The sequence below is a fragment of the Condylostylus longicornis genome, unplaced genomic scaffold (assembly GCF_029603195.1).
Source record: "Condylostylus longicornis isolate FDR11 unplaced genomic scaffold, ASM2960319v2 ptg000001l, whole genome shotgun sequence".
NCBI classification, from domain to species: Eukaryota; Metazoa; Arthropoda; class Insecta; order Diptera; family Dolichopodidae; genus Condylostylus; species Condylostylus longicornis.
The window spans coordinates 1,030,950-1,049,036 of NW_026577970.1; the positions used below are offsets into that span (position 1 = coordinate 1,030,950).

Here is an 18,087-nt window from a genome sequence, read left to right on the forward strand (position 1 = left end):
GAGACAAAAAACAACAAATTTCAAAAACCATAGTGAAATATATTACTGTTGCAACAATTGTGCCTCGTAACCCACAAAAACTAAATTTTACAGAGCGATAAAAGCACCGAATAGCTTTTCTGTTTCAAATAATAGGTCTGGGGTGTGAAAAACATTTTTTTTAAAGTTTAAAGAAATAAAATAGTAATACATTAAACTTCCAAAAATTATTGTCAGGGGAGAAAATGTTCTTACGAGGTATCACTATCTACTGTTCTGTTATATGAACTGTTTATAGGTGGTTCCGCAGCAGAAAGCATAAACTGTTGATTTCCTACTGGAAAATGTGTGATTATTTGCAATATTTTAATATAAAATTTATTATTAACAAATTATTCTCTTTGTTTATGAAAGATTTTATTTAATTATTTGTAACGAAGGTTATCGTAAAAGGAGTAATAGTCCTTTGGAACTACTACTTTCAATTCTTGTAACTGAAGCCACTGTGTAATATTTTCAACGGTTCACTATGTAGGGTGGTGAAATTTTTTAAATTTTCTGACTTCATCATTTTAATGTTTGAGTGTCTTAGTGGTAGCTCGATCTAGTAAAAGCCATTTTAACTTTAATGCCACTCGGACTTTATTCTATCACCTTTACATTAATATAATATTCGCAGTATAGAATTTTAAATATAAAAATTCTGTTCCGTATGGTTTTAATTTATGTGGCTTACCAGGTTTCACTGAACAATAAAGATTCAGAATATAAAAATTAAAATTTTGTGTTAAGAAAGTGATAGCTCGTTAAAGCTTAAACGAGGTTGTACAAAAAATTTTGTTTTTTTGGATACGAGCTTTCTTTTAATTTATTAAATATTAATTATAATATTTGCCATTAAATAATTTCTAAAGTTAATTAATTTCTTAATTTGTATTTTTAAAAAAAATTGTTCTTTTAGAATTTGTTGCCTGCTTGTTTTGAAAAAATTAGATAATTCCATTTTGTTTACTTTTATTTTTTTAATCATAATCATTGAGACAATTAAAATTATCACATATACCTGTCATTCCAAAAAAACAGAAAGCAGTCATACTTTATGAGTCTGTTCACTCTCATATATTTTTCAATGTAAACTGATGTGTGTTGCTTTTTTTTTCTTTTTTCTTATTTTGCTTAAATGCGTCCGTTATTTTTTTTCTTACTTAAGATACTTCATATACAGCAAAGGATATATAAATTAACTTTCTTCACCAAAGCTTACTTTAGTGAATTATTCTTTTGAATACAAAAAGCAAATTTTACTTATTTATATAATAAGTCCTTTTAAAAATTGCAACGAGTACAAAAAAAAAGTAAGTGAGCCATTTTGTCTGATTGTTATTATGTTATTTTTTTTCTATTCTATACTTCATAATATTTTTGTCTTTTTGTGATAATAAACTTTTGATTTGGTAAAAAACTTCTGATATTTTCTGAATTTCTTACTCTTTTTCAAAAAAACTTATTACTCTTTTGAAAAAAGTTTTTATTAGTTTCATTCTGTCAGCCTGTCCGTCCATGAACATGTTTACAAAACTTCTACACCCTTGAAGATAGAAAGCTGAAATTATGTGTACATAATTTTACTTTACTAAAAACTTCCGTAGAAGAAAATTTTTACCTATCTTCCCCCTTCAAAAGTTATTCCCTCCTGGAACTCTAAAAATACCATTTTTCAACTATTCATTGCAGTGAAACCATAAGCATTTTTCAAATTTTGTGAATGCAGAAATATATTGGCTGGCTTCTTGTGCCGCGGCATACAATATTTGAACTTAAAAAAAACAAAATGGCCGTTAAAATTTGTCGTTACCTAAATCGTTATTGTCGTTATCCGTCATTCATCTCCACCAACTCTCAAGTTATCACCTCTCAAAATTTGTAATATTTGAATTTTACATATATTATAATTTTATATTTCCGAAACCGCAAGCTTTTTTAAATTTCTATAAACGCAGAAAACTAACGGTAAATTGCATGACATTAAAAAATATAATTATTTTTCTTAACTCTCGCAATTAACCCTTAAAATCGAGCATTATGTTAGCACCTCTTAAGTTTTTTTTTTTGCTTTATTTCGAAGACTGCATAAATTGTTCAACCCAAATGTATGCAATTTTTGAAATATATTCCCATATGAATGAAAGATATTTTAGTAATGTAGTACATCACTAGATTGTTTTTCAAAGCAGTATTTGCACTTGTTGAAGGGAAAAGTGCTAGTTCAACCACACTTTATTATTTTTTCAAATTGACATTACTGTATTTCTTATGTGCTTATATATACAATACCACACAAAAATATATTTTCTGCCCAAGAACAAAAAAAAATAATATCATTGAACGTTTTATTTTTGTATAAAACCAGAAGTAGCGGAATGATAATGAAAGTAGAAAAATGGAAATGTTACCTACATACATATATGAATGTACGGAGCTTTTCAAGTTGGGTCATTATTTGCATACATTTATAAAGGTTCGTACAAATTCACTGTGGAAGAAATTTGAAATACACTAATTTTGAGCCAAAAAATGGAAAAATGCAACGAATTTTAGTTCAAAATTCCGAATGCTATTATTCAAAGTTTAAATTTGACTTTGTTAAAAGTAATTCTGATAATATTTTATAGTGAAATTTGAAATCGGAAATAAGAAAATTAGTAAGATGGAGTTTGTACATTTGTATATTATGTTAAATATTCTTCATACATTTTATCCACAAACCTCCCGCAAAGTTAATAATTTGATGTCATAGACATTGTGTTAATAATTTTTGATATAAAATTTTGTTTTATCAAAATAAAAAATTTATGCCGTTCAATTTCGATGAATTTTATTAAAATTATGAAAACTAACATTATTTTTTGATTTTTATTTTTTTAAACGTCAATTTAGTTTTAAAACTTTCTTTAAGTATTTTGTGTGAATATTTAGTATAAAATTAATATCGATTTGTGAACATTATATTTTGAATTAATATTCATCAAACACATGTTAAAGAAAAATTTAATTTTTAGATTCATGTGTTAGATACCTAGTAATCTACCTAGTAATCAGTGTTTTAATTCAGACTTCCATCTCGGATTAAAATCGAAGGTACTGAAGTTGAAGGTACTGAAGTTTGTTTTTATCTATAGAGTTTTAATATTAAAATTGTTTCTTTGTAGAAGCATTAATTAAAAACTTAATATGACTTGTCTTAATTTTAATGATGATTCAAAGAAATGAGTAAAATTTTTTGAATCCTTGCATATGTTATTAAATTTTTATCTTCAAAAGTCCTATGTATAACTCTACTAATTAAGTTACTCCATTTATAGCGGACATAAAATAAAAATAAAATAAAGTTGGATCAATCCAACGGTTTGCAAAGAAACACTTTTTTTCTTAGCCAAGTGAAAATTCTGCTTTTAATCAAAATCTATGACATTATAAAAATTATTTTAATTCATAAACCAAAATATATCGATTAACTGCATATATTTAAAGTAAAAGAGTTAAGGTAAATAAACATACTTTTTCATGACTTAACCGTTATGATTTTCGTTATCTTTTCGCTTTTATAGAAATTTGGAATAACGTTTACAATTTCGGAAATGCAAGACGCCGAAAATTCAAATTTTATGAATTTCGACAAGTGATAACGTAAGTGGGTTTGAAGGCGGAAAAAAATTGTTCTGATTAAAAAAATTATTCATTATAATGAGAAAAATTTTATCTTATCTAATTTATTAGATATATTTTATTATCAGAACAGACACAAACAATATCCGAAATCACGACTATACCACACTTTATAGCTAATTTTGAAATAAGTGTATTTCCTACCACTTTATTTTGATTTTGAGTATAATTCAATGCAGTTTTAGAAATATAATGTTTACAAATTAGTTATATCTTTAGCCGTTTATGAAAATAAGTTATCTAGTTTGAATAAAAAATATTTCTGAATGGGCTACAATAATGTCGTTTTTAAACATAAAAGTGTGTCTCAAAAGTGTACATTTTATTTCATATTTCAATATTACTTTATAATATTAATGTGATATATTATATTTTAGTATAAAAGGTATAATATATGAGTAGCTCTTTGCAATTTTCTAGGTAATTAATATTTACTTGGTAGCTTGTATATAACATTGTACAAAATAAAATTAATATTACTTATTACTAAAATTTACTTGGTACATTTTTATATATTATAAATTTATGACATATACGTACATATACATATACATAATTACTATTTAGAGTAATCTGTGAGACCTATTTTATTGCTAATATTTACATATATGTACGTATTGGTATATTGCACAAGTTTAACATCAGTTTCATGGCATATTGCAAATAAATTCTTTCTCATTTGCTAATGTTTTTATTTGAATACTGATAGACTTGTGTTCATCAAAACATTTTTTATTTAGCTAGAGTTTATTATTAAAACAAAAAAAGTTAAATCCGTTTTCTTTATCCCTTTATCACGGTCGGTTTATATGTAAGTTTATTTCGACTATAGCATGGTATGATCAATGGGATGTATCCGACCTCGGTAACAGAACTTTTTAACTGACCTGTTTTACATTTTTGACCATTTTGAAGAATGTATTTAACCGATTCTTCAGCATTTCTGGGAATTTGGGTAGCACAAAGCGTAACTCTACTAAGAGCCAAATTTACATTTTTCTAGGTATGTTAACTATAAGCTTACTAATGTCCTAAAAATCCTGTAATAGAACTTAAAAAACCTGTAAAAATTAAAAAAGGCTCAAAAAGTGGCACATTTTTTTGGACCCTATTTTTTGAGCTTTACTTTTTAAGGTTTTTTTGCGCAAATTGATGTTCTTTATCAAAATCCAGGAATACGTTTTTTAAATCATGTTTGTCCAACTTCAGGTTCCCGTTATTCTTCTGGATACAAAAGCGTCACTATATAGCCTTAAAAAAATGTTAAGAGAACCCAGTTACGTGTAAAAACTAACGGATATTGATCAGCGAAGAAGCCAATATTCATGAATACCACAAGTATAGCTAAATTCCACATCCCTAATAACCAGAGCTCAAATATTAAATCTGTAGAAATTCTGTCAATTGGTTTCTTATAGGTATGATAAAACATGTTAAATCGGCCCCTAACGGAAGTTTGATTTCCGAGCCCGGATTTTTCCAAAAATTTACTTTTAACACCATGAGTGAAAATATTAAATTTCATGAAAATTGAAATTCGCTATTTTTCTATATAGCACAAAGATATATATTTGGCATGTATAACAAAAGTTCAGCTGCTGTCACCTAATCCTCCAAAAACTAGAATCAAAAATATTATCAAGAGGAAGTTATATAAATGTAACAATGGCTCACAGCAAAGATGTGGTCCCCAGGCCTGAAATATTTTAAAAATTAATAAGCCTAAGTAAACTGAAGATATATATTTCCATCAAAATCGATTAAGTCGAAATTGAGATAGGGGAATACATGCATAGAACCACCAACATCGCGCTAAAATACTTTATTTACGTTTCTTCACCGTGGAGAAGTGCATTTTCCACCAAAAACTGGACACAAGAAGTTTAGTACCATAACGTAAACGTTTTTATTGTATGCTATGCAGTCGCCAAACTGATATCTTTTATATAAAAATTAAAGTTTTTTTTATTGTACGGCAAAACTTGAGTACCAATAATTGAAATTTTGTCATGCGTTAAACTGTAGATGACTTATAAAACAAAAAAACGATAGGTGCAAAAAATTTTCAAAGGTGTCTAATGTGTTTTCAAAATGTTCTTTTCTCGTATATCAAATTTTGTTTTTATGTACGTATTTAGTTTGATGATTTATTTTATTAAACAACATTTCAGATAGGAAGCAGATTTTAAAAAAGCTCATAGGGATTTTGTGTAATCAAATAATTCTATGATTAAAATAAAGCTTACAAAAATTATAGAGACATTTTAACATTTTTAAACTGAGCTCTATATCTTAGCTTACAATTTATCAAAATTTCTCTTGAGTTAATATTTGAACAAGGTTTTTTTGAAAAAATATTTTTGAAAAAAAGTGCTTATTAGTTTCACTCTGTCCGTCCGTCCGTCCGTCCGCCCGTCCGTCCATCTGTCCGTGTGTCTGTTTACAAAACTTCTACACCTTTAAAGATAGAAAGCTGAAATTTTGTATGTACATAGATCTTTACTAGAAACTTATTTCCGTAGAACAAATCTCCTTCCTTCTAGAAGTTATATCCCCCCAAAACCCTAAAAATGGCCTTTTTTAACTATTTGTTTACCATAAGCATTTTTGAAATTTTGCAAACGCATGAAGACATCGGCTTGCTTCCCCTAGCGCGGTATACTATAGTTAAACTTTAGAAAAACAAAATGACCGTTCAAATTTGCCGTTATGTAAAGTCTTTTTTTTCCATATTTTTGAAATCGTTTTTCTTCTACACCCCAGCCTGTAGAAGCTTGAAATTTTAGGGACTCTTACACATTAACAAATAGTTCATTTCGTTAGAAGAAAATTTTTTTCCATCTCTACCCCTTCTCAAGTTATCGCCTCTTGGAATTTGTAAAATTTGAATTTTTGACACCTTATATTTCCGAAACCGAAAGCTTTTTCAAATTTCTATAAACAAAAAAAGCTAACGGTAAATTCCATGACATTAAAAAATATAATTATTTTTTTTGACTCACACAATTAACCCTTAAAATCGAGCATTATGTTAACCCCTTTTTATATTAATTTTTGCTTTATTTCAAAGACTGCATGTATGCATCATTCTAAATATATGCAATCCTAGAAATAGCTTTGTATATGAATGAAAATAATTTTAATAGTGTGATAGGTATACATAGACTGTATTTAAAAGCAGAATTTTCACTTGTTGTGCACAAGGGAAAAGTGCTACAATACTAACCATTAGTTTGACCCAACTTTATCTTGTTATTACAGAATACAGGTTCCGCACAATTTGTTATCGTGAATAATTTAACAATTATTTGTGAAATTATTTTCCGAAAATTTATTTACCTTCCTGAACAAAAATTTAACGAAGAACATTTGGTTCGAATAAAGACGTAATAATTTAGTGATCGCGTAAATTAATGACGACTTTCATCATTTATGATTTTCAATTTTTTGAATTATTTAAAAAGGAGGTATTGCGATGGCATCAAATTTCTTATGTCGAAGTTTCAATATAAATGTAAATGCATTTTTCCGTGCTAGGGAAACGTAAACAAACTATTTTCAGAATATTTTCTATATCTCAATTCAATTTTTAAAAGAACTTTTTTAAATGTGACGAATTGATTAATTTTTGGAGTATGTTAGTGTCTTAGCGATTATATTTGTATAATAGACCAATTTTACAAACATCTTTTTATAATTGTTAAGAAGCATATTATTATTATTTTGTTAAAATTTTATACATAAATGGCCATAAGACAGGCACACTAGTTTTCAGTGTATTTAGATGTATGCCAAATTTAATTTTCCACCATAACTAAAGAAATTTTTAATGAATTTATTCAATTATGGTTGTTAAATAAATGTATTAATAAATTTTTTGGGAATATCGATTTCCGGAAACTGAATTTTCATAATTTTTCACACTTTTCAACTAAAAGGTTTCTAAAATTTCTAGATTTTTAAAATTTTTAATACTTCTTCAAGAAACATTTTTATAATGTTATGGCAAAATTTCGCTAGTCCAATAACAACGAATTTATTACAATTTGTACATAATTCATAAATACACAATGCGATTAGAACCTGAACACATCCGATTTTTTGGATAAAGCATATCTGCTTATTTATCTTGTATATTAATAACATATGTATTAAATCAATAAATGTTAAATAAATTGCAAAGCTTTTACTTAATTAAAATATTTTCTATTTTTAAAATTAAATAAACTTTGTTTAAATACATATTTATATTTGGCAAATAAACATTTATTTTTTCTTTTTATTTTTATATTTACTAAATAGTGTTTATGATTGTTATATTTAAATTGTTTTTATACCCTGCACCTTCGTGAAGGGTATTATCACTTTACTATGGAGTTTGTAACCACTTGAAAGGATCGTCTACGGTGTGGACATGTATATATATGTTCTTGCTCAACGTAAAATTCTGCATTGATTTAAAAATGTCCGCCCGTCCATCCGATCGCACGATAACTCAAAAACGAATAAGGCAATCGATACCAAACCTTCACAAGTTGTTTCTTTTTGCGAAGGACGGCTGCTATTGTAATTGGACCAATTGGGACAACGGGTTCGGCTAGCTGACAACGGATTCGGCTAAATTTTGCGAATTTTTATTATTTGGAAAATAATATAATCATACTCATGAAATATGGCAGTCGTGTGTGCATTTTCGGGTCACATATATCCCTGAAGCTTGAATTGTATGGGTGGACAGGTTTGGGTAGCTACCATAAAGCTCCAAAAACAAATTTTAATTATTCAGCAAAGTAATAAACTTAGATTCATGAAACTTGGCAGTTGTATATAAAATTATAGGTCAGACATACATATGCAGTTTCTATAGAGTGGGTCAACAGTTTCGAGTACTCACAACAATGAAAGCTAAATCTAGATAATTCAAAAACAAATTTTTAAACTCAAATTTTCAAAGTGCAGGGTATACTGTGGTCGGTTTCTACCGATTGAAACGTTTTTACTGGTTATTGAGTAGTTCTTGTACAATAGTGCTAAATTATCTTTCTTTAACTATACATATAATATAAACAAAAGAAATAGACTAGTAAAATAGTACAAAAATATAGTTAATTCAAATAGATTTTATATATCTAATGATAAACCGATGAGAATGATATCCAACACTTGCAATATTGAACAAAAGATAAGTATAACTCCTTTAAATTATTATATTTTGGCAATCTGGTATTATTTATGGAATCGAGTATGAAGGATAACACTCGGGTTTTGAATACAAGATTAATAATCTATAGTAAACTCAGAGAGAATTTAGTTGAGGGAGAAATATTTGACATAAATGATGTAACGACTACGGAAGAAAAGAAAAATTTCTATATTAATGCTGTATACGATAGTCTACAAAGTTCGACAATCACGATAAAATAAAGTTGGGTCAAACCACTTGTTTGTAATTTAGCACTATTCTGCATTTATAGAAATTTGGAAAACCTTACAGTTTCAAAAATATAAGGTTCCAAAAATTCGAATTTTACAAATTTCTAACAGGGGTTTGAGGTGGAAAAAAATCTTCATCTAACGAAATTAACTAGTTATTAGTGTCTAAAAGCTGCTAAAATTTCAAACTTCTAAACCTTTCGGTCCAGAAGAAAAAGGATATCAAAAATTTGGAAAAAACGGGTTATAGATAAAGGTAAATTTTAACAGCCATTATGTTTTTTTAAAGTTCAAGTACGGTATGCCATAGCAAAACTATAATGAATAAGCAAGTGACAGATTAAATATCTAACTATAATCTTATTAGCAACAGTACATTTACTAAATTACATATTTAGAATTTAAATTACAAACTAAATATTAAATTTAATGAAAATTTTATAAAAGTAGCCTATTACAACTATTTTGGGCAATTGATCACAACTTAACTTGGAATCCACATTTTAACCAAATTTCCAAAAAATACTGTAGAATAGTTGAAATTTTTAGAAAAGCATCTATAGACTTTTCCGTTCTAACACAACATAAGATCTTTTAATTTACGGAACAGAATAAAAGTAAAATATATAGAGCAGACATTACAAAACAACGCTACAAAAAAATTATAAAATAGCTTCTTATAAGAATTCAGCTTGCAGTCCATATAGCACATATGGTAGCACAAATAAAGTTTACATCATGGATGGCAATTAAAGGGCACGCGTGCCAAACTTGGCACGGAAAAAAAATTTGATGGCACGTTATAGTTGTGCCTCGACAAATTTTTATATAGATTTTTTTTCTAATAAAAAATCTAAAAACTCGTTGAAAAATTGATTGAATGAAAAATTTCCTAAAAATGATAATTTCCTAATAGCGAAATGACAAATATTCAAAACCAAACATATGTATTCAAATGTTATATTCTTTTTATTTTTGTTTTTTTTTTTCACTTCACTAAGTAAAGTATTGAAAAAAAATTGAAAACGAAAAAACAATTCAAACCGCTTTGAAAATGCATTGAGTATTCAAAAATTTCAAAAAAGAAAAAACATAGTAAACTTTGAAGTTTTCTTTTTAAAACAAAAAAGTTGTGGTTTTTAGGGTATGAAAAATTATCCATATTTCATTTGGAGCGAAGTTAGCAAGAGTGAATGTCATAATTGTTTTTCTGAGTTTACACAACACGTGTCGTGTTTAGTTTTTTACCGTTATTTTTAATTGAAAATACTTCTAATAGAAAGTGAATGAAAAACATCGACCAATTTCTAATGCTAAATATTTTTACAGCTCTAAACTTGATTTCGGTAATGAACTAATTTAACAAATAAACATTATTTAAATATATATAATTTTTATCGTGTAATTTTAGATTTAATTATTTACCCCATTAACATGTCACCAATAAAAAAACAAAAACTACAGGATGTTCGCAGTTTTTTACCATCTTGGACAATTGATTACGGCTTTTTTAAACATGGAGATAAGAGTCGTTGTGGTCTGTGTTCCGAAGTTATTGTATGTCGAACATCTTCTATTAAACGACATTTTGAAACTAATCACAGGGAAATTTCTGAAAAAAATATTGCCGAAAGAAGAGAATTAATATCACAACGATTAAAAGATGTTGAAAAACAATCAAATTTGTTTTCAAGATTTGTAAAAACTCCTAATAATATAACAGAAGCGAGTTTTGAAATTTCTTATTTGATTGCTAAACACTCGAAACCATTTTCTGACGGAACGTTTATAAAAACACTTATGTTAAAAGCTGCTTCCAGTTTGTTCCAAGATTTCAATAATAAGGAAAAAATTCTCCAAAGAATACAAGAATTACAGATGAGTAGAAATACTATTAAACAAAGAATTTTAAAAATGAGCATTAATATTTCCGAACAACTTCAAACCGATATTAATAGTTGCGATTTCTTCTCAATTTGTTTGGATGAAACAACTGACATAAACTCGTCTGCCCGATTAGCAATTTTTGCACGTTATTCAAAAGGGAATGAAATACGCGAGGAGCTGTTGAAATTAGCAAATATACCGGAAAGAACAAGAGGTGCAGATATTTGTGAAGTTGTTGTTAATGAATTAAAAAGCCTTAATCTCAATTTAAAAAAAATTGTTTCTATTACAACGGATGGAGCACCTAATATGACTGGTCCGGCAACAGGGTTTGTTAATTTATTTCAAGAACATGTCGGACATCCGATTATAAGATTTCATTGCATCATTCACCAGCAAATGCTTTGTGCAAAAGTAGGTACTAGCGATTTAAAAGAAGTTTCAGAAAAAGTTAATAAAATTATAAACTTTATTGTTGCACGTGATATGCACAAAAGACAATTTAAAAAACTTTTAAATGATGTCGATTGTGGATATGACACTCTTTTAATGTGCAATAACGTGCGTTGGCTGAGCCGGGCCATATCGTTAGAAAGATTTGTGAGCTGCTTGGATGAAATACGTCTGTTTTTGCGTGAAAACAATAGGGTCGATTTTAAAGAACTTGATGACATAGAATGGCTAACAAAATTAATGTTTTTCACTGATTTAACATTACATTTAAACTCTCTAAATAAAAAATTGCAAGGGCGTGGGAAGACGATTGAAGTTATGTTTGGACTTATAAAGGGGTTTGAAGTTAAACTAGATATTTTCATTAGAGATATCGAATCTGGAAAATTTGAATATTTCCGAAAACTAAAAGTTTTTTTTGATGAAATACACATTTTTGAAAAAACTAATTGGAATTTCACCTATGAATTTACAAATATTCTTGTTTCTATTAAGCAACAGTTTGCACAAAGATTTCTCGATTTTAAAAGGATCGAAAATATTTTAAAAATTATTAATTACCCAGATTTATTTGATATGCAAGATTGTGACAATAACCTCCTTAATTGGATGCGATTAGATAATTTAGAAATGCAAATTATTGATCTGCAATCCAATCCAATTTGGGTAAATAATTTTGTGAATATGCGGAAGCTTGTTGAAGATTTAGAAAGCCATCGATCCCAAAATGTGGAATCAGAATGTTTCATGGAAAGTAAAATTTTAGAAGCTTGGAATAGTATGCCAGATACCTTTTATTCTGTCAAAAAATTAGCAATCTCGTTGTTAACGATTTTCTCTTCCACTTACTCTTGCGAAAGTCTTTTTTCCGTTTTGAATCATGTACATTCAAAGACTAGAAACAGATTAACAGAGGAAGATTCGGCAGCATGTATTACTCTGCAGTCAACAATGTACCAGCCCGACATAAAAACTCTTGCAAGTAATATGAAACAAAAAGTTTCTGATAAAAAATTAAATTAATATTTTTTCTATCTGTATTTATTAATTTTTATACCTTGAACTATAATATGTATAAATAAATATTATTACAACTTGTCATAATATTGTATTTACCTAACCATACCTGTACTTGGTACTGTGCTGGCACGGGAAAAAGTGTGACAATAAATTTCCCCAAATTTTGGCACTTTGATCAAACCCTATTTGCCATCCCTGGTTTACATAATATGTAAACAATAAATGTGACTTACTTACGTAAACAATAAATATTGTTTACTTATGTAAACCAAAAGTAAACTTCGTAAGAGCTAGCACATATCGCAGCTCTTTTTGAGATTTTTTTTTGCAATAAACCTGTTAATAAAATAAAAAAAATCTAGTTTTCATTATATAAAACAAATTGTGGCTAGGTTTCTATATAATTAATATATTTAAACAGCATAAAAATTTTGAAAATTAGTAAAAAAATTTTTTTTTTGAAAAATAAAATATTAGAAAAATTAAATACAGTTTTAATACAGACTTCGCAAGAAAAATGTGCAAAACTTTTATTAAGAGCTGCCTTATTTTTATGTTAAATCATTTTTGAGTGAAAGACTTATAACTTATTAGGTATATTTGAATTGGCTGATCGTTTATGTTTATTACACTATGTAAGTGATAACTAAATCATTTCAATTTGAATAATTTTTTGTAAATATGGAAAAAAAATTTCATTATTTGAACGGTTGTTGAACATTGTTTGAACTTTGTTTGAATTTGAGTAAACATCAAAAGGTAAGAAAAACATAATTTAACGCTCTACCTATAGACTTACATATACAAAAATTATGTATACAGTGTTTTCAATTCCGAAGGGTGGAATACTCACAAAGGGTGGAGTTGTTATATTCATTATTCTACATGTTGCTATTACAATTACGTGTAAATAATTTATTGTGATATACGGAAGACAATTTTTGTAATTACACAATAGAATTACTTTTTTTGAGTAGCGTTGTTTCAAATTGAAAAAACTTAATACACACTGCCAGGATACAATTCTATCCATTTGGATACATTTTTGCTTTAAATTTGATCTTGGATACAAAGATACTCAAATGTCTGCTAAAATGCCAAAATTGGCTACATATTAAAATTTTTCTGAAATATGGATACATTTTTTCTTCAAACACTAAATAAATATTACAAAACAGTTAAAATGCTGCTAATACTAAATCGCGAAGTTGCTAAATCATGAAATAAATGTTATTTGCTGGCATTTCCAAATTTTTTAGAAGAAAGTAAAAAAGATACTTTATTAACTTCCTGTACATATTTTTTTAAAATTTGTCCGTTTTCATGGTAAATCGTTTTTAATCGCATAGTTCAATAAGTACAGAACATATACACATGTTTTTCTTACCTTAATTTTTAACATTATTCAGTCAATGCGTATACTTACTAGTATTTAGTCAAAAAAGTAACTTATTGTGTGAATACAAAAATTGTCTTCCGTTTAGCACTAAAAACTGCATATGCAATGCTGTTACTTAATTTTTTTATAGTTTTTTGTATTTCTGAAACCGTTTGTAGTAAGTAAAAATGGTAAGTAAAGTAATTTTTTGACTCAATTAAATGGAAGTTAATCACAGTCAAATGGAAGTTAAAAAATCACAATAAGTTTTAATAAAAAATATCTTGTAATTTTCTTAAATTTAATATATGAGTTACGAAAATTTCAAGTTTAAGTAAAATGTCAAGCTGTTCATAATTTTTAAGTTACATAATTTTTTATAAGCTTTTACTCCAGGAAATAAAATGATCCTTAGCATATCAACTAAATAGACGTTTGATTTTTTTATTAACTTTATATGTGCTTACTTTAAGCCTGTTGTGTGGTTTCATTAATAATACGCAGTACTCGTAATACTATTCTTATTATTAGCGCCACATATTCTTGAATATCTCTTGCCCTTATTCTTCGTAAATTATATTTCAACAAAGATTAAGTAGTGAATTTACTTTATTTAATTTTTAAAATTATTCATGACATTGTACTTAATTAAAAAAATCTTGTAATTTTTTATTAAATTCAAAAACAATTTAAACGTATCCCTTAAAAAAGTCAATTATGCACCCGTAAAAGTAAATCTTCAAAATTTTTTGCTATATTTTATGCACAAATTAGTACTTTTTTGTATTTTCAATTGAATTTTTTCAATTACTACTCATCGTGCTGTTAATCCAAGAAATGAATAATGGTGCATTAGTATAAATACCAGGATGTGCCGCTGTGGCTATATGTAAAAAAAAAATATATTACCGGCATTTGGAATCTATATGCATATTTATGTTAATACTTACCACATCCATCACCCCATGAAACAACTCCAACTAATTTGCCATTATATGTGAGTGGACCACCGGAATCACCTTGACATGAATCTTTTCCACCATTGGGAACTCCAGCACAAAACATTGTGCTAGTTAATTCATTATTATAATCTGATTGACATTGCGATAATGCAATCATGTTTACATAAACAGTTTCCAAATATGGGGCTAAATTACCACCAGATGAAGTCGTACCAAAACCTGATACCTGTAATTGTGCACCGACTGGTGGCAAAGCAGATGCTATTGAAACTGTACCTATATAAGGAGATTCAACGAATGGACTTTGTAAAAGGATCATAGAAATATCATTATTTAACGTATTTATATCAAAATTGGGGTGAAGGAAAAGTTGTTTTGCATATCTTACAACACCACCATAATTATAATTATTTGATCCAGCACGTACGTATGTTTTGGCCGCCGTCTGTCCATTAACACAATGACCGGCGCTTAAAACCCATTCCTAAAATTAAAATAAGTTAAAGTATTGAAGAAAAGTATACTACTTGCATAATATAAAATAAATAATATTTTTTAATATACCATCGTAAGTAATGAACCACCACATAAATATGGTCCTAGTAAAACAGCTACTTGAAAATTACGATTAATAACTTTTATCGCTGCGCCACCAACTATTCGATCATCTCCGATTGGGATGGATGTCAAATTAGAAGATTGTGTTTGAGCATCAGTAATTAATGACAAGAAAAGGGTAAAAACGCTAATTGATACAAGAAACATCTTAGAAGAAACTGAATGAATAATTAATGTATTACTCTATATTTAAAGGCACAAAATTTACTTGTTTTAGTTTATTTGCAATACATATGATATTTGTATTTGTGATTGTTTTTAAAAATCTTTTAATAACGTAATATAATATTTGTGTTACTTCATAATTAAAATAAAATTATTAAAATAATTTCATAATTAAACAAAATTAAATATAAACTGTAACAAAGAAATTAAACAAATAAAAATTTAAAAAACAAACTATTTGATTTTATTTGGACGTCAGCATTCTTTCGTTTGTCTACAAAAAATGTGTTCGAGTTTAAAGAAAAAAGGTATGTCAACTACTTACAAGATCGGACAAAATATAGTCAAAAAAAAAGTTTTTTTTTCTATAGTTAATCAACATGTCCATTTTTGTAGTATATAATTCACCATCGAAAATTATTTCTCGAATAGATCAATCTACACAAACTCCTACATTTCTTAATTTTTTAAATGGTGCAAGAATAAAGTTTTCAAATAATCTGCGATATTTAAAAACTTTTAACAGAAACTTAAAAAAGGGAGAGAGAAGAAGTATGTAAATTTCAGTTTAATATCATAAAAATGTTAATCATGAGCACATGATCATTTTTAGGAAGTTCTGCCAAAATTATGATTTCCATAATCAATTTGAGGTTGCATGCATAGTAATGCATCCAAATAAAAGAAGTTTAAAGAAGAAATTATCAATAGTCATTTAACATTTAAGAAAATCGATGTAGGTGATAATAAAATGTGTATATTATAACCATAATCCGTATAAATATACATATATAAATATGTACATTCTGCACACATGGTTATTATATTATAATGCAATATAATCAAACATATATGCAAAAAATTTATTGGATACAGTAAACTTTATTATGAGATTAAATAATAACCAAATTCATCTGAGACTTAAACCTATATTGAATATGAACTACATCCTTAAGTACAGCGATTTAATAAACTGACTTACAGTGTCAGTTTCTTAAACCACAACAGGTGGTTTTCTGTGATAATATTTCGACAAATTTTAACAATTCAATGCTTTACATCAATATCATAGATAAAAGATAAAATACTGAATTTAAATTTTTAAAATGCACAAACCGACGGAATAACACCCTGCACTTTGACAATCTGAGTTTAAAAATTTGTTTTCGGAATATCTAGATTTAGCTTTCATTGTTAAATATGGCAATTACTCGAACCTGTCAAACCACTCAATAGAAACTTCACAAATATTATGCCTGACCTCTACACAACTGCCAAGCTTCATGAATTTACTTCTATTATTTTTTGAATATTTTAAATTAGTTTTTGGAGTTCTGTGGCAGCTACTCGAACTTGTCAAGCCATTCCATCAGAACTTCAGGGATATATCGGACTTGTAATTAGACTTTCAAGTTTCATGAATTTCGTTAAATGTATATTCTATTAAATTGATATTCTATTTAATATAAATTCATAAATGGCCCATGTATTGCAGCCATTTCATTAAAATTTTCAAATTACATGTAAAAAGTAATGGGAAACACCTTTACCAAATTTGATTTAATATCTCTTTTAGCTTTTATTTTGAAATATTTGGAAAAACCCTCTTGGAGTATTCGAATCGGTCCAATTGCAACAGCAGCCGTCGTTGGTACAAGAAAAAAACTTGTGAAAGTTTGGAGTTGATTGCATCATCGTTTTTTTTTCAGTTATTGTGCATTCGGACGGATGGAAGTCAACGCCGAATTTTAAAAACTCCATTACAAAGTGAACATACCCTTCACGACGGTGATTGGTAAACGACTTTTTTGGTCATATTATAACTTAATATACATTATTTATAAAATAAAAAATCGGTATACAAGTAATTTTCATATATATTCATAATATTCGATATTAAACTAAAGAAAATAAATAATAAATATTAAGAAACTTAAATATTTAATATAAAGAAAAAAACTATGACAGACTAGTCACCTACCTAGTTAAAACTCTATCACGCAATGAAACGGGGGCATGACTATCTATGATATCACGGCCTAGCGCTATATGCTCCTCCTAGGAGTGAAAAAGGAAAATAATAATCCATATATTCTATGGCTTAGGAGCAAACTAAAAAAAAAGGGCTGTTTTTGTGATAATATACCTCATAGTTATGCGAATTTAAAGTCATTGCCATAATATTAAATAGAAAATGTATTCACTTTATGTTTGGGAGAAAATGGAAAGCCAAAAGATTTTACTTACACTTTTAACCCATTCGATAGCTTCTTATAGCGAATAGATGATTTCTAATTCAACTTGGAACTTATTTCTTTAAAGGAATATAACATAAGACAAAATACGGTAAAATATTTCAGTTCCGAATAAGGGATAAATTGGAGTGAGGACCCTGGTACACGTATACACTGTCCGTATTTTTACATATATTTTCCAGTAATGCGTTTCGAAATGGAAAATAAATTG

At 27.7% G+C, this 18,087-nt stretch overlaps 2 protein-coding genes across 2 annotated transcripts; one reads left to right on the forward strand and one right to left on the reverse strand.

Moving 5' to 3' along the window:
- Positions 1–10,572: 10,572 nt before the first annotated feature.
- On the forward strand, positions 10,573–13,058 carry LOC129618750 (zinc finger BED domain-containing protein 5-like). The gene is made up of 4 exons (XM_055533716.1): positions 10,573–11,251; positions 11,327–11,586; positions 11,974–12,460; positions 12,976–13,058. The coding sequence occupies exons 1-4, from the start codon at positions 10,573–10,575 to the stop codon at positions 13,056–13,058; spliced, it is 1,509 nt and encodes a 502-aa protein (XP_055389691.1).
- A 1,621-nt stretch (positions 13,059–14,679) lies between these two features.
- Positions 14,680–17,800, reverse strand: LOC129618759 (trypsin alpha-3-like). Its single transcript, XM_055533728.1, has 5 exons — positions 17,768–17,800; positions 17,603–17,679; positions 15,403–15,583; positions 14,827–15,322; positions 14,680–14,759 (listed from the first exon to the last, which is right to left on the reverse strand). The coding sequence occupies exons 1-5, from the start codon at positions 17,798–17,800 to the stop codon at positions 14,680–14,682; spliced, it is 867 nt and encodes a 288-aa protein (XP_055389703.1).
- Between the last annotated feature and the right edge of the window lie 287 nt (positions 17,801–18,087).

Bases quoted from the DNA above. Each gene is read 5' to 3' on its own strand.
- LOC129618750 (XM_055533716.1), top strand. From the start codon at position 10,573: ATGTCACCAATAAAAAAACAAAAACTACAGGATGTTCGCAGTTTTTTA. The intron at 11,587-11,973 runs GTGCGTTGGCTG...GTTTCTATTAAG, and splicing joins CTCTTTTAATGTGCAATAAC to CAACAGTTTGCACAAAGATT. The intron at 12,461-12,975 runs GTAATATGAAAC...ATAAAATATTAG, and splicing joins CGACATAAAAACTCTTGCAA to AAAAATTAAATACAGTTTTA.
- LOC129618759 (XM_055533728.1), bottom strand. From the start codon at position 17,800: ATGGCAATGACTTTAAATTCGCATAACTATGAG. The intron at 15,584-17,602 runs GTAGGTGACTAG...TGTATCAATTAG, and splicing joins CGTGATAGAGTTTTAACTAG to CGTTTTTACCCTTTTCTTGT. The intron at 14,760-14,826 runs GTAAGTATTAAC...TTTTACATATAG, and splicing joins TTCATGGGGTGATGGATGTG to CCACAGCGGCACATCCTGGT.